This window comes from Oncorhynchus kisutch, linkage group LG29 (assembly GCF_002021735.2).
Source record: "Oncorhynchus kisutch isolate 150728-3 linkage group LG29, Okis_V2, whole genome shotgun sequence".
NCBI lineage: Eukaryota > Metazoa > Chordata > Actinopteri > Salmoniformes > Salmonidae > Oncorhynchus > Oncorhynchus kisutch.
This window is the reverse complement of record NC_034202.2, coordinates 35,541,098-35,563,285: the sequence shown is the minus strand read 5'-3', so window position 1 is coordinate 35,563,285 and position 22,188 is coordinate 35,541,098. Positions and strand designations below refer to the sequence as shown.

Here is a 22,188-nt window from a genome sequence, read left to right as displayed (position 1 = left end):
CTAGCAACAGCCCCAAAACATCACTGCTCTAGAAGAGATCTGCATGGAGGAATGGGCCCAAATACCAGCAACAGTGTGTGAAAACCTTGTGAAATACAGAAATAGATGAAATTTAAATGTTTTACTATATATAGTATATATATATATATATACATGGGCCGCCAGTTGGGGAACCCTGGACTAAGATTTAAGTGGATTTAACAAGTGACATCAATAACGGATCATAGCTTTCACCTGGATTCACCTGGTAAGTCTGTCATGGAAAGAGCAGGTGTTCTTAATGTACATATGAACATACATACAGATTTTTCTATATTTTGTTGTATTACAAAGTGAGATAATTGTCATTTTTGGTCAATGATCTACACAAAGTGCTCTCATGTCAAAGTGGTAGAAAAATTCCAACATTTATAACAAATTAATGAAAAATAAAACACTTAATATATATCTTGATTAGATTATATTATATATTAGAGTATTGGCCCCCCTGAGGCAATACATCTTAGAAACCACTTTGGCAGTGATTACAGCTGTGAGATTTTTGGGGGTGAGTCTATAAGATCTTTGCACACCTGAATTGTACAATATTTGCCCATTTATTCTTTTTTTAAATTCTTCAAGCGCTGTCAAGTTGGTTGTTGATCATTGCCATTGCCAAGTCTTGCCATAGATGTTCAAGCCGATTTAAGTCAAAACTGTGACTAGGCTACTCAGAAACATTCAAAGTCATCTTGGTAAGCAACTCTAGTGTAGATTTTTTGCGTCAGTGTCCGTCTTTGCGAGGCATTGAAAAACCTACCTGGTCTTTGTGGTTGAATCCAGCTTGACATTCAATACTCTAAAGTGGGTCGCGGACCTGCTAATGGTGGGTCGCGGACCTGCTAATGGTGGGTCGCGGACCTGCTAATGGTGGGTCGTGGACCTACTAATGGTGGGTCGCAGACCTGCTAATGGTGGGTTGCGGACCTGCTAATGGTGGGTCGCGGACCTGCTAATGGTGGGTCGCAGACCTGCTAATGGTGGGTCGCGGACCTGCTAATGGTGGGTCGCGGACCTGCTAATGGTGGGTCGCGACGTGTCAGTGTAAATGTAGAATTATTTCATTAATTACTGGAATTGATTTGGCCAAGTGCAACTGCGGTCTCTGTTCAGGGTGCTCTCTGCTTAGCAGCGGTCTCTGCTCAGTTTGGCAGCTGTGCGAGAGGGAGATGCCTGTGTACTTTGCGGGTTAACTGCATCTTTTTTATGCAGTTTTCTTGAAGATCACTCTAAGACACACGCTGCAGCGCTGTCGTTCAGCAGCAGATAATGTGCTGTGAGCCACCTACTTGTCATTCCCACTCGCCATCACTCACCGCTGTCATCAAATGGACTCATGCTAGCAACAAGTTCTGACTAAGCTCTATTGTCATGAAACGCAAATACACCGATCAGTTTGTCTCTCTTTCATACTAACTTTGAGAAATAATGAGGTGCGCTCACAATGTGTTTTGTGCGGGGAGGTGCTATGTAATGATTCAATCAAAATGAACAAATTAATATAACGACACGTCCTGACCAAACATCTACAGCATAACGGTAAACCCAGGGAGTTCTTTCAGAACAGGGCAGAATGCTTCAGGAAACAGTGCTTCTGGAAACAGTGGAAAAGTAAGTCAGCTAGCAAGGCATTGTTGTAATTTTATAACAGGTGATGGTAAGCAGAAATAAGGGAGGACTATCTCTCGTAGTATATGTGAGTTTCTCTTTCAAACAATCCCCTGGCCTTTTACACAGCTAGTAGCTAACGTTAGCCAAAGTAAGCTAGCTAGCTTCTGTCATCAAGGCAACGGGTGGCTACTTTGAAGAATCTCAAATATGAAATATATTTTATTTGTTTGACACTTTTTTGGTTGCTACATGATTCCACATGTGTTATTTAGTAGTTATGTCTTCAATAGTATTCTACAATGTAAAAAATAGTAAAAATAAAGAAAAACCCTTGAATGAGTAGGTGTCCAAACTTGACTGGTGCCGTATGATTATGACATTGAATGTCAACACTGCCCTTAATTTATATAAATATCATAATATTTACGCAAAATAAATAAAAACTAAAATTGTACCTTCTTAAATGTGTCATTTTGTGTCTACACTTCATACAATCAGACAAATGCTCAGTCATGTAGGAAAGCAGTTTATTGATAATGTTGTTCATCACGACTCATCATTACAATCATTATTCGTTTCCTTAACATAATCTATATCAGATATAGGTTTTGATCAAAGACAAAGTGCATTTTATTACTTCTGATCTAACCTGACCTAGTCTGTTCTAGCCTGAACAAGTCTGTTCTATTCTGATCTAACCTGAGTCTGACCTAGTCTGATCTAACCTGATTCTGATGTAACCTGACCTAGTCTGATCTAACCTAACATGAGTCTAATCTATCCTGAGTCTTATCTAACATGAGTCGGACCTAGTCTGATCTACCCTGATTCTGATCTATCCTGACCTAGTCTGATCTAACTTGACCTATTCTGATCTAACCTGAGTCTGATCTAACCTGACCGAGTCTGATCTCCGTCACATATACTGTACAGTCATATACTGTATCTCGGGGGTACCGTCTCACCTTACCCTGCATGATTTTGCAGGGATTCAGTCATATAGCAGTGTATATGTGTACTCTGTTTAAAACTCTCTTATTAGGCTGGTGAATAAAGAGCTGTCCAGCAGATACCAGTCTCTCATTGTCAAGCATTCTTTTTTAAACATTTTTTTTACAATCAATTAAGAAACATGTTAAAACATCACTCAGAACTACTCCTCTATCTGTCCTCCACAAACAGCCATGATGGAACACTCTGCCTCTCTGATGCTGCATACCCCTGTCTGGGGTGATGGAGGAGGTCGCATCCAAAATGGAATCCTATGTCCTATATAGTGCGCTACTTTTGACCAGGGCCCATAGGGCTCAGTTCAAAAGTAGTGCACTATTTTGGGTATAGGGTCCCATTTGGGATGCAGTCACTGCACCTGTCCTGTGAATTTCACCATACAGTTACTACACAGTTAATCTACAGGCCTCACCTAATACATCTCCACACAAGAAAATCATCTAGGTGGGAGCAATGTGGACTAAATCATCCCAGACTTAGGCATGTCTTTAGGGGAGTGAGGAGAGAATGTGTTATCCTCTCTCTTCCTCAAACATATAATGTTTTAAGCCCTCTCTCTCCTCCCTTCCTCCCCTTATCCATTCCTTCCCTCATCCATCCAGGACAAGGCCAGCATTTGATATCCTCTCTTCTCTCTTTTGGCATCCATAACTAATGTCCTCCTCTCCTCTCCCTCCTCAGCACCTGTACGTGCTGCAGAGCATCCCCCCTCCGATCATGAGCAGAGCTCCAGACACCCACCCCACGTAGATGGACGCCCCCAGCTCCCCTCTCCTCTCCTGGGTGGCCAGAGGGTTGTAGAAGCCCTGGATGATGGTGTGAGCGGACCAGCTTACGGGGATAACACACAACACCCCCGCTGCCATGAACACCGCACCTGCCGCAATGCCAACCTTCGACTTGGCCAGCCAGTCGTCATGGAGGAAGTTGGTGCAGCGTGCCCCAACTACAGTCAGCCCAATGGCGAGCACACTGACCCCAATGGAGATGCAGATGAGAGCCCTGGAAGCCTGCAGGTTCTGGGGCAAGGCCAGGAGGGAGTCGTAGGCTTTACACTGCATGTGGCCCGTGCTCTGGATCACACAGTTCATCCATAACCCTTCCCAGAACACCTGGGCAGTGACAATGTTGGCTCCGACAAAGGCTGTTACCTTCCACATGGGCAGGGCACAGATCACGATGGTCCCCATGAACCCGATGAAGGCCAGGACAAAGGCAAGGATCTGTCGGCTCATTGTTCTTCCCCGGAATAGTTGAAAGTGTCCAATAGGAGGTTCTGGAAGTATTGTAATGGCCACGTTGTCGTTAGCTTATTGGATCTGATGTGGAGTTGACTTCGCATAGTATGTATTTCCTACACTACAAAATGAGACTGGTCTTGGAAAAAGGCCTGATAGTTCAGATGCGGACAAGTCAAATTCTCCATTCTATCTATAAAAGTCCATGAATCCAAACGTTGCAGCTAATCCAAGGCAGCTGTGAGAGCAGAGCAGAGCATTGTATCCCCTTTGTCCTCTTTGAAACTAACAATGATTACAAGTCCACAAGTTGCATCTAAGCCAAGGCAGCCGTGAGAGGGTTGCTGTGTTTGTCGAATGAGAGCACATTTCCTTGTGTCAGTAACACTGGAGGTATTGTGAAAGGAAATAGAACAGGGAGGGGATTGAACTAGTTTGTGGCTCAGGTTACCGGCTTGTCCTGATTCCCCAGTATGGGAATGTGTAAGGGTGGACAGTGGTTACCATGGAAATACACGGAACAAAAATATAAATGCAACATGTAAAGTGTTGGTCCCATATTTCATGAGGTGAAATTAAAGATCCCAGAAATGTTCCATACGCACAAAAAGCTTATTTCTCTAAAATGTGCAGAAATGAGTTTACATCCCTGTTAGTGAGCCTTTCAACTTTGCCAAGATAATCCATCCACCTGACATGTGTGACATATCAAGGATCTGATTAAACAGTATTACACAGGTGCACCTTGTGCTTGAGACAAAAGGCCACTCAGTACATCCAGCTAGCCTCACAACTGCAGACCGCATATGGTGTTGTGTAGGTGAGCGGTTTTCTGATGTTAACTAGAACAGAGTGCCCCATTGTGGTGGTGGAATGGGCAGGTATAAGCTACAAACACAATTTCAGATTGATGGCGATTTGAATGCACAAATATATTGTGATGGGATCCTGAGGGAATTGTCGTGCCATTCATCTGCCGCCATCACCTCATGTTTCAGCATAATGCACAGCCCCATGTCGCAAGGACCTGTACACAATTCCTGGAAGCTGAAAATGTACCAATTCTTCCATACTCACACATTGAACATGTTTGAGATGCTCTTAATTGAAGTATACGGACAGCGGTCCAGTTCTCTGCAATATCCAGCAACTTCACGCAAAGGACATGCCACACAAGACAAATGGTCACACCAAATACTGACTGGTTTTCTGATCCACACCCCTCTTTAAAAGGCATGTGACCAGATGCATAACATTATTCCCAGTTGTGAAATCCATAGACTAGGGCCCAAGTCATTGTTCCAATTGACTGTCTTTTTTTTTAACCTTTATTTAACTAGGCAAGTCAGTTAAGAACAAATTCTTATTTTCAATGACGGCCTAGGAACAGTGGGTTAACTGCCTGTTCAAGGGCAGAACGACAGATTTTGTACCTTGTCAGCTCAGGGATTTGAACTTGCAACCTTTCGGTTGCGAGGTTACTAGTCCAATGCTCTAACCACTAGGCTACACTGCCGCCCCAATGGATTGTAACTCAGTAAAATCTTTATTTTGTGTTCTAGGCTATTTAATTTCAATTAATAATTTTCAGCCATTGGTTCTGTACAAATGACTCCCCATAGAGAACCGTTATGGTTTACCTACTTAAATATTTATGCTTCAGGGGAATATGCAGGGGTCAAATCAAAGTTGGTCAAGTGTGCCGAAGACAACAGGTATAAACATTAGTGAAATGCTTACAGGCGCTAACCAATGGTGCGTTTGTGTAGGTAAGTAAAGATAAACAGTAGAAAGACAAAAGAAAGAATAGAAGGCTATATACAGACACCTGTTAGTCAGGCTTATTGAGGTAGTATGTACATGTAGGTATTGTTAAAGTGATTGCATATATGATAAGCAGAGTAGCAGAAGTGTAAAGAGGGGTTAGAGAGTCCTGCTCACTATGTACAAGTAGGACATGGAATTGAAAAAAACAGTAAAGGAAACCCTGGAGAAATGGTTAATTGCCTTGCTCACGGGCAGATTAGTTTAGCCCAATATTGGAACTGACCTGCAAGAGATCGTGAACACAGTTTAAACCCCAGTCTACACCATAGCCTGCTTGAACCAAAACATGAATTCAACAAGAAAGATCATTTATTAAAGCAATAAATCGTTAAAACATGTCATGAAAAAAACTATTCGAATTCCCACTCGAATTTCCATGGTGCACTGCAGTTAAGCGAAGAGATTCACATAAATGCATAATAATTTCTACTACATCAGTCTCCAGTTAAGACAACTTCAGGGTTCCGTCTTGTCAGACGTAGGCCGCGCCACTGGCGGCAGAGCGCGGGGCGGAATATTTGGCAGAGTACCCACCCTCCTTGCGCTGGGGGCACTGGCAGCAGAGAAGTGCGCCCCCGATGAGCATCAGGCCAGCAGAGCCCCATCCGATGAACAGCGACGCGCCCAGCTCTCTCCTCTGCGAGTCAGCGAGAAGCGGGTTGTAGAAGTCCCTGATGACGGTGTTGGCGGACCAAGACACCGGGATCAGACAGAGGATGCCGGCGACCTGGAAGAACACACCGGATGCGATGGCCACCTTGGACTTGGCCGCCTCGTCATTGATGCAGTTTGTGCACTTCCCCCCAGCAATGGAGAGCAGGATGCCGATCACGGCCACGAGGATGGAGATGACGACTAGAGCCCTGGCGGCCTGGAGGTCCTGAGGTAAGGCCAGCATGGAGTCGTAGACCTTACACTGCATCTGGCCCGTGCTCTGGAGCACACAGTTCATCCACAGGCCCTCCCAGAAGATCTGCGAGGTTACGATGTTATTGCCGATGAAAGCAGTCACCTTCCACATGGGGAGCGCGCAGATTATGATGTCACCGATCCAACCGATGATAGCCAGGGCAATGCCCAGAATCTGGAGACCGGCGGAGGCCATTGCGTTCTATCTACTCAAACACACGTAAACCAGGCAGGACTAGTGTTTAGCAGTGGGAATGCTAGCTATTTTGGTTAGTATAAAGACTCCAACCTTTATACCCACCTACCAGGGTATGGTTACTAATTGGGACGATTGAAAGCACCTGTTTGTTGGCCGACACACACCCACCGAACTAATAAGCGTGCCCAAACTACCCATATGTTATGCTGCGTTCACACGCTAGTCGGTCTAGGAAACTCAGAAATATCCGAAATGGTTGTAGTTATACACGTGCCGCGCTCAACCAGTTAGCACACGTGTCAAACTCATTCCACGGATGGCCGAGTGTCTGCGGGTTTTCCCTTCACCCTTGCACTTAATTGATGACTTAAGGTAACTGATTAGTAAGTAACTCCCCTCATCTGGTAATTGAAAGTTAACAAACAAAAACCTACAATCACTCGGTCCACTCTGGAATGAGTTTGACACCCCTGAGCTAGCAAGTCGGAAATGTCCGAGTTTCCTAGTTCCGACTAGCACGTGAATGAGGCATCGTTCCCCTCTCCGCCACAAAGTGCTGAACATAGACTACGCAATTTACTGTCATTGATACCAGCTGTCAGTCTATTAGTCCCAGTCCGTTCACGTGCAGCATGTTAACTATACGCATTTGTATCCACTGATCTGCAAATAACCCGAATGGCTAAGCTTTCTGTGCGTAAATCCTGTGCGTCAGTTTGGAGAGTATTGAAAGTTCGCCACGCATGGGCTGTTGGATTCTAATGGATGCTCATGAGTGAGCTGTTGGTTTCTGTGATAAATTATAATTTTAACATCCAACAACGGAAATCAAATTCCCACGTGGGCTATTGTCGCGTTCAAGTGATACTCGAACGAGTAAACTAAAATGTCCCCCTTGCTTAATTGGTTGTAGTTCCGAGTTTCCTAGTTCCGACTAGTACTTGAACGCAGCAAAAGTCCCTGATATAATACGTCTCCTTCACACCGCCATTCTTTCTGTCATTCCTTCCCTACTTTCTTCATTTTCTATATAACGCGACTGGCGAAAAGCTTTTCAAAAGTAATATATAAGCCTACAAAGCAAAGCTGTTTTAGATCTCAAATTTAATGTGATCAGCCTATTTAACTTGTTTGAGCTCTTGGTTGTTTCCTATTTTGTGTTTTTATTTAGTTGACTTCACATTTAATTGGGAAGGTATATTTTATTCGATAACAACAGCATGCTTTACTGCATCCTGTTAAAGGCCTTTGCTGAGTTTCGACCATCTGGTCTGGCTCCAAAGTTAGTGTCCATCGCAGTGCATGGTAGTAAAAAAACATAATTTGTGATAACAGTGTCCTGTCCTAATTATTTAATGTTAAAAAAAAATCACGTTCATGGTTTTGGATGTAAAAAATATATAATTTGTGCAATAGTGCAAATATAAACATACATTGTGTAACATTTTATTATTTTTGTTATAATGTGTAATTATTCTTCTCCCCTGCTCGCTGAATAATTTTTAAAAGGCTCAGATAGTGTCTGGTTAATTAATTAGCCATAGATGACACCCAGTCTGTGTATTGGCCTGTAAGCAGCCACGAAACCGCTATCTTGTGTTTCACACACACCTCTCCACCTGTGGCATTGTGTAGGACAGCCAATGCAAAACTGGAGAGACCATTAGAAGCCAAAAACCCGCACAAATAAACTTTTGCACAAGAATCGTTGCGACAAGTTTATTTCATAATTGAGTAGCCTACTTTTGCAGATTGGAGCGGTCTATTTTTCAACTGTGAAATTATAAGAATTTAAATGTGGTGCATATCTCTTGGCAACTGCCCAAGACACATTCCTATATAGGGTATTTTTCCTGGATTTTGTACAGAGCTGGGCACATTGAGGGGCTTCCTGTGTGGGAAGAACATTCCTGAACTCCGGGACAGCGTGATAGATATGTGGATCTCTTAGTAACGGAGCCAAAGCCCACCCGGGGATGGAGGGGGCTCGGTTGGCTCTCTATATAACCTTATTCTGCTTTAGGGGTCACACACTCGGTGTGCTTTTTGGAGGAGAAGAGGGAGATCCATATAGGAGTAGCAGTAGCTGGCAACGATGGTATCTTTGGGGCTGCAGATTTCCCGGTGCTGGGCTGGGTGGGGAACATCATCTGCATCCTCCCCATGTGGAAAGTCTCGGCCTTCATCGGAAACAACATTGTGCTGGCGCAGACCATCTGGGAGGCTCTGTGGATGACGTGCGTGGTGCCGAGCACAGGCCGTATCCAGTGTAAGTTCTACGACTCAACCCTCTCCTTGCCTCCGGACCTCCAAGCCGCCCGGGCCATGGTAGTCATCGCCATCCTCTTGGCCCTGTTCGGGCTCCTGCTCTCGGTTGTCAGGGGGAAATGAACCACTTGTGTCGGGGACCAGTCGGCCAAGGCCCGGGTGGCGATCACTGCCGGGGTGTTCTTCCTTGTGGCTGGGGCGCTCTACAACTCCCTGGTACCCGACTCACAGGGGAGAGAGCTGGGCTCGTCCCTGTACTTTGGATGGGGCGCGTCAGGACCGCTCCTGATCGGGGGCGCGCTCCTTTGCCGTCGAGGGGAGACCTATATAAGGGACGCAGTACATCGCGCCCAAGTCCTCTGCGTCGGGGATAGAATGTTTATGAGTTTGTAAATGAATAAAACATATACAGAAAAGATATATGGAAAAATAGTTTTTAGATTTTTTCATTTTGTGAATTGTTTGTGCTACTCATTTCTTTGACTACTCTTTTTTGGAACGTGCGTTTCAAAATAGATGTGTGTTTTAGCCCATAAGTTCTCAAACTGTGGGTGAAAGTCGTACTAGTAGAATGCACAAGGTGCAATTTCGAAGTCAATTCATACCTTTGAGCAGGGCTCTCCAACCCTGTTCCTGGAGAATTACCCTCCTGTAGGTTTTCCCTCCAACCGCAGTTGTAACTAACCTGATTCAGCTTTTCAACCAGCTAACTATTAGAATCGGGGCGGCAGGGTAGCCTAGTGGTTAGAGTGTTGGACTAGTAACCGGAAGGTTCAAGCCCCCTTGCTGACAAGGTACAAATCTGTCGTTCTGCCCCTGAACAGGCAGTTAACCCACTGTTCCTAGGCCGTCATTGAAAATAAGAATTTGTTCATAACTGACTTGCCTCGTTAAATAAAGGTTTAAAAAAAAAAAAAAAAAATTAAAGGTGCGCTAGATGGAGGATTGATTGAAAACCTACAGGACGGTAGCTCTCCAGGAACAGCGTTGGACAGCCCTGGCTTAGAGTTATTTATAGCTTTTCAGAAATGTCCACATCAACTAGCTCATCTCAGCTAACGTTTTTAATTTGGCTGTTTTAAGCCCATTTATATTGTTGTATTTTTTTGTCACTCAAATATCAAATGAAAATATATATTAGCTTTAAAATGGCAACATTTTCTTTGCTCCCTATGAAAAAATGTGTAGAACTTAATAAGCTTTAAACCTGCAAAATTATATCCACCAACAAGAGGGGTGTGAACAGTTTGTGTCACGAACTGTGCTTGTGCCCATAGAAATAGACGTGGCGAGCGCGCAGGGGGTGCGGGATGTTCCCCAATGCTGGAAGGGGGGACTGAGTGAAAAGGTTTAGGAACCTCTGCCTATGTATTGTTATAGCCTATAGCCTAGTTTACTTTATAGACTATATTTTGCCGTTTGTTTAGCTTGCGCATTTAGAATGGCTATCGATTACATCAGAATAATAATTGAATAATAATTTCATACTGTTTTGAATTTTGACTGAGTTCTGCTCGAACTGTAAACAGACAACATCGTGTTTTGGAGGGGATTTTCCCAGATTTCTATCCCTTTTGGGACATTAGCCTACTTTTCCGTAAAATCTGCAAGGACATTGCAGTAAGGCACTTACTATTTGCGCTTAGAGTGTTGTTATTTAATATATATTTTTAAATATACATTTTTCTCAACGAATTTTAAAAACTGAATCCTTAGTGATGCTCAGCACATAAATTATGTTAATATTCCTTTTCAGAAACCTGTCTTGAGGAAAACTGGGCGGGGGAATATTTATATATATATTTGGACATTTATTTTCACCTGAAAACGAACTGGTAGATGTGCGGTCTGTTGCCTACTGTATGTGAAAAGAGGCGCTCTCTCTGTTGCCATTAAACAGACATGGCTAGAAAGGATCCATCTTTTTTCAAATTAATGTCAAAAGTGTATTTTTGTTGTTGTTGCATTTTAGCTAACCCTAATCATTTTCCTAACAACCTAATCTCCTAACCTTCTAAATTAGTTATCCTAACCTGCTGCGTAAGTTCTCCTAACCTGCTGCGAAATTCAAATCAGACGTCAATTTGACAAAAAGCTGGATTCCTCGTCATTGTGTTTCCAGGCACGCGCAAACGGATTGTCTCGAGGTGTCGCCGAAATCTGTTGTATTCAGGGTTTTTTTCTGTAAAATACTGTCACCCCACGAGGACAGTCCATTTGAAAATGTCAAACAGCCTAACGGCGAAAAATGCACTTGCCAATAGAAATTCCTCTTAATCAATCAATCTAGGTCTATGCGTCTACTTTGCGCAACTCGAATGAACAGAGAACAACAACGTAATTTAAACCATGATGCTAAATATTTATATTCAAACAGACATTTATTTTTGTTTTAAAATCTACTTTTATTTAAAATGTGAGTATTTGTGAAATGAAGGGGGAAAAATGCACATACTGAAAAGCATACAAAAGAGAGTAGTCCTGTAATAGGATACAGACAGAATGTAACATTCAATTTGAGCAAAAAAAATAAATGTTGTCACAGGAGGACATCAATGTAAAACATTACAACTTCAAAGTCACCTAGCAACATTCACAATATAGAAATATATCAAGCGGAGCAGACCCAACATCATATCATGTCATAAGATATAATATATACTTAGAACATAGAGCTGGCAATATGTAGAATAGACAAAACTTAGTATCATCTGCAAAAGAGCATCGGACAACTCAATAAGAGCATCAACATTTAATCTGTACCACTGAACACCCCATCCTGCTCCTATATCCCCAGTCCCATCTTCCAAAAGCACCTGAACCCCTCCCCTTACTAGCTCTGACTTTGCTGATAGCTACTTTATTGAGGAAAAGTGTACATACTATGCCTGTGATATGTGGTTGTCCCACCAAGCGGTCTGAAGATGAATGGACTAACTGTAAGTCACTCTGGATAAGAGCGCCTGCTAAATTACTAAAATGTCAAATGTAAAAAATGTAGAATGTCCCCATATCCACCAGAGACTCTACTCCTCACTCACACATAGTTCATGGACGGAGATGTGGTCCGGACGGGGGCGAACTTAGCCGCCACATATGGCCTGCCCATGTTGCCCTCCTTGGGGGGGCAGTTGCAGCAGAGCAGACCCCCTCCCAACAGCAGCAGCCCTGCGGAGCCCCAGCCGATGTACAGAGACGCCCCCAGCTCCCTCCTCTGGGCCTCTATCACCAAGGGGTTATAGAAGTCTCTGATCAGGGTATTGGCCGACCATGACACAGGGATGAAGATGAGGAGGCCACAGATGATGAAGACGATCCCGGCGATGATGCAGGCTTTGGCTTTGGCAGCCTCGTCCTCCATGCAGTTGGTGCACTTCCCCCCGACGATGGCCATCATGACGCCGCAGACGCCCACAATCACTGCCACGATGACCATAGCTCTGGCGGCCTGGAGGTCCTGGGGTAAGGCCAGCATGGAGTCATAGACCTTACACTGCATCTGGCCCGTGCTCTGAACCACGCAGTTCATCCATAACCCTTCCCAGATGACCTGAGCGGTGACGATGTTGGCTCCGACAAAGGCAGTGACCCTCCACATGGGCATGGCACAAGTGAGGATGGTCCCCAGCCAGCCAATCATAGCCAGCATTACTCCCATAATCTGGAGGCCCTGGGAAGCCATGGCTGAAGTTTACAAAGTTCAAAGTTCAAGGTGTACTAGTGCCGCTGGTTACTACGGCTGGTACGCTGAATCTACTGCTGCTGTTGTACAGATGATCGACTTAAACCCCTGCCCACATTTAGCCTCTACACGGTTATTTGTCAATGATTCAATCAAGTCAAACTGCTTCTGTCTAGACAATGCTGCGCAGTCTCGAACACGGAAAGGTTGCAATGGAGGCTCTCCTCTCCTTCTTCTTCGTCTGCCTCTTATTCCTTCAGACTGACCACTGGTGGTCTTCTTCCTTCTCTCTGATAGCCTGAGTTCTGGGATGACGAGGCGTAAACAGGATCTTATTATATAGATCCCACTTTGGAGGGAGGTGGGGAGGGTGGAGTTTGGGTTTGGGTTTCTATGCTCCCGAACAATAGAGAAAAGGCGACACTGGATATCCCTGGGCCTTGTTTTCTGCTCTTTGTGTGTTTTGTTCTGGTGATATGAGCTTTACTGAAGGATCTCAAGCAACGCTCCTAAACACAGGACAATGTCTCTCTCTCCAACCCCCACCTGAACACACACACACACAGTATTAACTTCAGTATGTTATTTCCAAGTCTGTCGTTACAGTGAGTGACATCCAACTGTGGATCCTGCCTAAAGACTGAAATTCAGTGGTGTAAAGTGCTTAAGTAAAAGTACTACTTAAGTAGTTTTTTTGGGGGGGGTATCTGTACTTTACTATTTATATTTCTTAACAACTTTACTCCACTACATTCCTAAAGAAAATATGTACATTTTACACCCATACATTTCTCCTGACACCAAAAAGTACTTGTTACATTTCGAATGCTCAGGCAGGACGGAATTATGGTCCAATTCAAGCACTTATCAATAATAACGCATCATCCCTACTGCCTCTGATCTGGCGGAATCACTAAACACAAATACTGAAATTGTAAATAGTGCCCCTGGCTGTCCGTAAAAATAAAATAAACAACTAATAATAATTGTCAGTAAATAATAATAACAATTGTGCAGTCTGGTCTTCTTGAGATAAGGAATTTGATGTATAGCATTTACTTTTACTCAAATATGACAATTGAATACTTTATCCACCACTGTACCACCGATACTTTCAGACTTTTACCCAAGTAGTATTTTACTGGGTAACTTTTGCTTTTACTTGAGTCATTTTCTATTTAGGTATCTTTACGTTTACTCCACTGCTGAAATGTAAATGTATTGAGTACCTCATGAGACCAGAATGTTATACCTCCTCAGGGCAGTAGGAGGCAATGAATACATGCATTTGAGTAGTTTTACAATTACACCTGAAAACGATATTTTGGAATTTGTTTCAATAGTTCATTGTTGACGTAGTCCCAAAATGTTTTGCTTGTCAGCACTCAAGTTTACAAGTTATATAACTTTCAAAATATGATTTCTTTATTTTGAAAGTTACATATCTTGAAAACTTGAGTGCTGACAAGCAAAACATTTTGGGACTACGTCATTAATGGACTAATTTAAAAAAATAGCAAAGGATTGTTTTTGGGTGGAATTGTCCTTTAAGGAGGAAATACACCTGTGGCCTGTTTGAAGGGTCAAGAAGACCAACTGGTGTATTTTGTCACATGCCAAAAATGGACACTACTCTTGGTATTATGTAACGTATGATTTACTGGCAGAATAATGTTCTCGACTGTCCAACTTAGATTTTTTATTTGGTATTGAAAATCTGCACTTTTTGTTATAAAAGTTAACTAAAACAGGGAATACCTATTCACTTTTGGAGTCTGGGGATAGGAAAGAGCACTCACTTTTACTCTGCAAGTAAAGACCCCATACACCGGCTGTATGTAATAACACTTAAGATTTTCTGGGCTAACAATATAAGAAATAATACATAAAAAAACAAAATACTGCAAAGTTTCCTAAGGACTAGAAGCGAGGCGGCCCTCTCTGGCGGCACCATCTTATTTATACCATGCAACGCAACTTATCTTAGGTTATAACTGAAGCTGGAGACTCTTACCTCCGTCACAAGCTTTAAGCACCAGCTGTCAGAGCAGCTCACAGATCACTGCACCTGTACATAGCTCATCTGTAAATAGCCCATCCAATCTACCTCATCCCCATACTGCATTCATTTATTTATCTTGCTCCTTTGCACCCCAGTATCTCAACTTGCAGTTTCATCTTCTGCACATCCTACCATTCCAGTGTTTAATTGCTATATTGTAATTAATTTGCCATCATAGCCTATTTATTGCCTTACCTCTCTTATCCTACCGCATTTACACATGCTGTATATAGATTTTTCTACTGTATTATTGATTGCATGTTTGTTTATTCCATGTGTAACTCTGTGTTGTTGTTTGTGTCGACATGCTTTGCTTTATCTTGGCCAGGTTGTAGTTGTAAATGAGAACTTGTTCGCAATAAGCCTACCTGGTTAAATTAAGGTGTTCTCAACTAGCCTACCTGGTTAAATAAAGGTGTTCTCAACTAGCCTACCTGGTTAAATTAAGGTGTTCTCAACTAGCCTACCTGGTTAAATAAAGGTGTTCTCAACTAGCCTACCTGGTTAAATTAAGGTAAAATACAAATACAAATAAAAACTAATAGCCAGTAATTTAGGGCCTGATTCAGACTTAGGAAATGTATGGCTTTCCTACGTACTTCTCAGTAGTTGGTATTCAGAATGACCTTATGCGTAACAGGGTTTCCAGGCGTGGTTCCCTTGTGCTGAATAAATGATATTAAACTGCTGAAAACCCTCGATGGCCAGCACATTTTCTTGTGGAGTTTCATTCAATAGGGTTTTCAGTACATTTATCAACAGCCATCCACTTAAATTTGGTGTACCTTTTAACTTGAATTATCTCGACAGACTCACTAGAACATTAGTCACCAACCTTTTGTGAGTCAAGATCACTTTCTGAGTCAAAATGCATGCCGAGATCCACCACTCTGATTTTTTTATTAACCCGACTTAAAAAATTTAAGCCTATGCAACATTATCCAATTAAAAACAGTAATGTAGCAATGAGGTTTGTGCAGTAAGCTATAGGCCCAATACATTTTCACCCCATACTGTCTTTGCTTGAATTTACCTGCCAATGCATTGATGTTCGGGACTGTTTTTTAAACGATATTACAAAATTTGAGGTGGGCTATATGATCACACCGGTAATAGATCCACTATGCGGCAGGTAGCCGCCATCATTGTAAATAAGAATTTGTTCTTAACTGACTTGCTTAGTTTTAAAAAAATACTTGTGATGAACAGCTGAGTGAGCACACATTTAACGAATTGGCTTTTTATTTTACTGGGCTGATGGCGCTTGCATCTGATGGTCAGTCTCAGTGGAGGGAGAGAGCAGCAGACTGAGGGTCCGTCTCTCAACATCCCTCCGCTCTCCCTTTCCTCCATTGACACTGACCAAAAAGGGACACCGTCTTCCAGCTTGAGGCATCATTTCTGCCTCATGCACAAATTCACCTTGTTACTCCTATGAACAGAGAAAGTGAAATATTCCTTGATATTAAATTAAAACAAATATGTTAATAATGACAATGAAAATGACAACGCCTATAGATACACTTTCCTAATTCATTACTGCTTGTTGTAGCGCTGAGTGGAAATAGGAAGAACACGCATTTTATGACTTATAAAAGTATTGAATACAAAGTGTTGACAGTGCTGAGTAAGAACTTAAACATGAAGTCACTCATAAAAACAGCAGCTCTTTGCTGTATTCGTTGACAGTCTCTCTCTACCCATGGTTTTAAACATTTAGAAATCTCACAGTACGAACTTTACTGTAGCTTTCTTTCATGCCTGCTACGTTCCTGCAGACTCGGTCATCTGAGCAATCTGATTGGCCAGTGGTAGATTTAGAGTACACTTGATTTCCTCCCCGGGCCCACCCGGAAGGTAGAGTTTGTTCCATCAGACACGTGAAATGGCAACAGTTTGCCTATCCGGTGCGCAGGGCAGGTGAATTGGCTGCATCTACCACCAACAGCCTGAGTCTAATAAGAAAATAAAACAAAATAAGAACACAAGGCTTTATCCTTGGGTTTTTTACAGAAATGTTTGGCGATTGACAAGTCGATCGTGATCGACCGGTTGATGACCACTGCACTAGAATATATGGAGAGACCGTTCAGAAAATTAGAGATCAATGAAAGAAAGCCATGCAAATACACATCTCATTTTCAGCACCAATTGGTAGATTTAAAAATACTCTGATTTTGTATATTATTTAGGTTAGGAAAGTAATTTTGAATTATAATTTAAAAAAATGGGTTTGTAGAGCTTTTATGTACAACATATATTGATGGATAAATTGAAGTTGCCAAATTCAATTGTTCAATCCATGAAATATTGGAAGGTGAGATAAGTGTACAATAGGGGTTAAACAGCAGTTCTATAAATCTATCCTAATAATCTTCACTAATCATGTGATGAAAACAGTCCAGTGGTCTTAAACTGTGGGCCAGGCTCCAGGTTTAAAACAGCTAAGTATGGGTTCCATAATGATTCAAATAGGCTGCATGTCCCAAATTGTTGCACAACTTGTAATACGTTAGCCTGATATGATCCACTATTGCTAGCGATCCTGAGGAACAATCAGAAGAACGAGACAGAGCAAAGAAAGGTAAACTAATGATGTAATGGAGTGATACAAAATGTAAGGAAACTAACACTAAAGTGACAGTTATAAATGTAAGGAAACTATCACTAAAGTGACAGTTATAAATGTAAGGAAACTATCACTAAAGTGACATTTATAAATGTAAGGAAACTATCACTAAAGTGACAGTTATAAATGTAAGGAAACTATCACTAAAGTGACAGTTATAAATGTAAGGAAACTATCACTAAAGTGACAGTTATAAATGTAAGGAAACTAACACTAAAGTGACATTTATAAATGTAAGGAAACTATCACTAAAGTGACAGTTATAAATGTAAGGAAACTATCACTAAAGTGAGTTAACAATGTAAGGAAATTAATACTTAAGTGGCAGTTATAAATGACTGTGTAATGGCAGGTAGCCTACTGGTTAGAGCGTTGGACTAGAACCTGAAAGGTTGCTAGATGAAATCCCTGAGCTGACAAGGAAAAAAATCTTTCATTCTACCCATGAACAAGGCAGTTAACCCACTGTTGCTAGGCTGACATTGTAAATAAGAATTGGTTCTTAACTGACTTGCCTAGTTAAATAAAATAAAAACTGATGGTGGCTACCAATATATATTTTTATATACAGTGAAAAGTCAGGGCATATAAATAATTAAAACATTCTAGAAATCATAAACCAACTCGGCAGTTTTGGCGCTGTACTGTCATTGCTACAGAAGCCTATAGCTTGGGTCTTCAAATTTCATCCCTTCAAGTTATAAGGCCAGCATTTCATAAACTTCACTGTGGAAAAGGTGATATGTTGATATGCTTCAGTTTGCTGCCATATGACAGGTTTCACATTGGTCTCCAGTGATCACAAGGTCAAATATATCTAAAACAATTGATTTCTCATTTACCTAGCTCTTATCAAAAGCTCTTATCAATAGCTCTTATCAAAAGCTCTTATCAATAGCTCTTATCAAAAGCTCTTATTAATAGCTCTTATAAATAGCACTTATCAATAGCACTTGTCAATAGCACTTATCAATAGCTCTTATAAATAGCACTTATCAATAGCACTTATCAATAGCTCTTATCAATTTGAAAAATTACAGTGCATGTAGAATGGTGTTACTTCTATCAGAAATAAATAACGTAGATGTCGTTCCACTTAGAACCGTCAGGTTGCTCGACCTTATTCATCGTTTCATCGCACGTAAAGGTGGTGGAATTAACTCAAGGTCAGAATATCTGTATACACACCGCCGCCAGACCAGTCATTTATTTGATCTCCACGCCAAACGAATAGCGGGTGAATGGCGTGCTATTTTCTTGCTTAAGTTGTTTTTGAACCCAACTTTGAACCTAAATCTAATGACGTAGTGAAATGTTTTGTTGTTGATTTCACATTGAATTCACGGTAGTTGACAACTCAACCAAATGTAAATCAAAACTAGATGTGTTGAACTGATGTCTATGCCCAGTGGGACGTTCAATTTACAAGTGCTCAACTCAAATCAAATTGTATTTATCACTTGCGCCGAATACAACAGGAAAGTAATACCGTGAAATGCTTACTTACAAACCCTTAACCAACAATGCAGTTCAAAGAATAGAGTTAAGAAAATATTTACAAAATTTACAAAAGGAAAAAAAATGTAATTACTAAAAGAACAACAACAAAATAACAATAACGAGGCTGTATAAAGGGGGTACCAGTACAGAGTCAATGTGGAGGCTGTATACAGGGGGTACCAGTACCGAGTCAATGTGGAGGCTGTATACAGGGGGTACCAGTACCGAGTCAATGTAGAGGCTGTATACAGGGGGTACCAGTACCGAGTCAATGTGGAGGCTATATACAGGGGGTACCAGTACCGAGTCAATGTGGAGGCTATATACAGGGGGTACCAGTACCGAGTCAATGTGGAGGCTATATACAGGGGGTACCAGTACCGAGTCAATGTGGAGGCTATATACAGGGGTACCAGTACCGAGTCAATGTGGAGGCTATATACAGGGGGTACCAGTACCGAGTCAATGTGGAGGCTATATACAGGGGGTACCAGTACCGAGTCAATGTGGAGGCTATATACAGGGGGTACCAGTACCGAGTCAATGTGGAGGCTATATACAGGGGGTACCAGTACCGAGTCAATGTGAGACTATATACAGTGGGTACCAGTACCGAGTCAATGTGGAGGCTATATACAGGGGGTACCAGTACCGAGTCAATGTGGAGGCTATATACAGGGGGTACCAGTACCGAGTCAATGTAGAGGCTGTATACAGGGGGTACCAGTACCGAGTCAATGTGGAGGCTATATACAGGGGGTACCAGTACCGAGTCAATGTGGAGGCTATATACAGGGGGTACCAGTACCGAGTCAATGTGGAGGCTATATACAGGGTGTACCAGTACCGAGTCAATGTGGAGGCTATATACAGGGGGTACCAGTACCGAGTCAATGTGGAGGCTATATACAGGGGGGCACCAGGTACCGAGTCAATGTGGAGGCTATATACAGGGGGTACCAGTACCGAGTCAATGTGGAGGCTATATACAGGGGGTACCAGTACCGAGTCAATGTGGAGGCTATATACAGGGGGGTACCAGTACCGAGTCAATGTGGAGGCTATATACAGGGGGTACCAGTACGAGTCAATGTGGAAGGCTATATACAGGGGGGTACCAGTACCGAGTCAATGTGGAGGCTGTATACAGGGGGTACCAGTACCGAGTCAATGTGGAGGCTATATACAGGGGGTACCAGTACCGAGTCAATGTGGAGGCTATATACAGGGGGGTACCAGTACCGAGTCAATGTGGAGGCTATATACAGGGGTACCAGTACCGAGTCAATGTGGAGGCTATATACAGGGGGGTACCAGTACCGAGTCAATGTGGAGGCTATATACAGGGTGTACCAGTACCGAGTCAATGGGGGTACCAGTACCGAGTCAATGTGGAGGCTATATACAGGGGTGTACCAGTACCGAGTCAATGTGGAGGCTATATACAGGGGGGTACCAGTACCGAGTCAATGTGGAGGCTATATACAGGGGGTACCAGTACCGAGTCAATGTGGAGGCTATATACAGGGGGTACCAGTACCGAGGTCAATGTGGAGGCTATATACAGGGGGGTACCAGTACCGAGTCAATGTGGAGGCTATATACAGGGGGTACCAGTACCGAGTCAATGTGGAGGCTATATACAGGGGGTACCAGTACCGAGTCAATGTGGAGGCTATATACAGGGGGTACCAGTACCGAGTCAATGTGGAGGCTATATACAGGGGGTACCAGTACCGAAGTCAATGTGGAGGCTATATACAGGGGGTACCAGTACCGAGTCAATGTGGAGGCTATATACAGGGGGTACCAGTACCGAGTCAATGTGGAGGCTATATACAGGGGGTACCAGTACGAGTCAATGTGGAGGCTATATACAGGGGGTACCAGTACCGAGTCAATGTGGAGGCTATATACAGGGGGTACCAGTACCGAGTCAATGGGAGGCTATATACAGGGGGTACCAGTACCGAGTCAATGTGGAGGCTATATACAGGGGGTACCAGTACCGAGTCAATGTGGAGGCTATATACAGGGGGTAACCAGTACCGAGTCAATGTGGAGGCTATATACAGTGTGTAGGGGTAACCAGTACCGAGTCAATGTGGAGGCTATATACAGGGGGTACCAGTACCGAGTCAATGTGGAGGCTATATACAGGGGGTACCAGTACCGATCAATGTGGGAGGCTATATACAGGGGGTACCAGTACCGAGTCAATGTGGAGGCTATATACAGGGGGTACCAGTACCGAGTCAATGTGGAGGCTATATACAGGGGGTACCAGTACCGAGTCAATGTGGAGGCTATATACAGGGGGTACCAGTACCGAGTCAATGTGGAGGCTATATACAGGGGGTACCAGTACCGAGTCAATGTGGAGGCTATATACAGGGGGTACCAGTACCGAGTCAATGTGGAGGCTATATACAGGGGTGTACCAGTACCGAGTCAATGTGGAGGCTATAATACAGGGGGTACCAGTACCGAGTCAATGTGGAGGCTATATACAGGGGGGTACCAGTACCGAGTCAATGTGGAGGCTATATACAGGGGGTACCAGTACCGAGTCAATGTGGAGGCTATATACAGGGGGTACAGTACGAGTCAATGTGGAGGCTATATACAGGGGGGTACCAGTACCGAGTCAATGTGGAGGCTATATACAGGGGTGGTACCAGTACCGAGTCAATGTGGAGGCTATATACAGGGGGTTCGGCGCGGGTACCAGTACCGAGTCAATGTGGAGGCTATATACAGGGGTACCAGTACCGAGTCAATGTGGAGGCTATATACAGGGGGTACCAGTACAGAGTCAATGTAGAGGCTGTATACAGGGTGGTACCAGTACCCGAGTCAATGTGGAGGCTATATACAGGGGTGGTACCAGTACCGAGTCAATGTGGAGGCTATATACAGGGGGTACCAGTACCGAGTCAATGTGGAGACTATATACAGTGGGTACCAGTACCGAGTCAATGTGGAGGCTATATACAGGGGGTACCAGTACCGAGTCAATGTGGAGGCTATATACAGGGGGTACCAGTACAGAGTCAATGTGGAGGCTATATACAGGGGGTACCAGTACCGAGTCAATGTGGAGGCTATATACAGGGGGTACCAGTACAGAGTCAATGTGGAGGCTATATACAGGGGGTACCAGTACAGAGTCAATGTGGAGGCTATATACAGGGGGTACCAGTACCGAGTCAA

The 22,188-nt window shown here is 43.1% G+C and overlaps 3 protein-coding genes and 1 pseudogene across 3 annotated transcripts; 1 reads left to right on the top strand and 3 right to left on the bottom strand.

Annotated features, from left to right (window-relative positions):
• Nucleotides 1-2,160: 2,160 nt before the first annotated feature.
• Nucleotides 2,161-4,379, bottom strand: LOC109881021 (claudin-like protein ZF-A89). Its single transcript, XM_020473196.2, has one exon. It carries the CDS (start codon nt 3,894-3,896, stop codon nt 3,339-3,341), a length of 558 nt encoding a protein of 185 aa, XP_020328785.1. The 5' UTR covers nt 3,897-4,379; the 3' UTR covers nt 2,161-3,338.
• A 1,634-nt stretch (nt 4,380-6,013) lies between these two features.
• Nucleotides 6,014-6,894, bottom strand: LOC109881022 (claudin-like protein ZF-A89). Its single transcript, XM_020473197.2, has one exon. The coding sequence runs from the start codon at nt 6,829-6,831 to the stop codon at nt 6,199-6,201; it is 633 nt and encodes a 210-aa protein (XP_020328786.1). The 5' UTR covers nt 6,832-6,894; the 3' UTR covers nt 6,014-6,198.
• A 2,035-nt stretch (nt 6,895-8,929) lies between these two features.
• LOC109881026 (claudin-4-like) lies at nt 8,930-9,768 on the top strand (annotated as a pseudogene).
• Nucleotides 9,687-15,547, bottom strand: LOC109881023 (claudin-4-like). Its single transcript, XM_031808987.1, has one exon. The coding sequence runs from the start codon at nt 12,782-12,784 to the stop codon at nt 12,140-12,142; it is 645 nt and encodes a 214-aa protein (XP_031664847.1). The 5' UTR covers nt 12,785-15,547; the 3' UTR covers nt 9,687-12,139.
• Nucleotides 15,548-22,188: the final 6,641 nt, after the last annotated feature.

Bases quoted from the DNA above. Each gene is read 5' to 3' on its own strand.
- LOC109881021 (XM_020473196.2), bottom strand. From the start codon at position 3,896: ATGAGCCGACAGATCCTTGCCTTTGTCCTGGCCTTCATCGGGTTCATG.
- LOC109881022 (XM_020473197.2), bottom strand. From the start codon at position 6,831: ATGGCCTCCGCCGGTCTCCAGATTCTGGGCATTGCCCTGGCTATCATC.
- LOC109881023 (XM_031808987.1), bottom strand. From the start codon at position 12,784: ATGGCTTCCCAGGGCCTCCAGATTATGGGAGTAATGCTGGCTATGATT.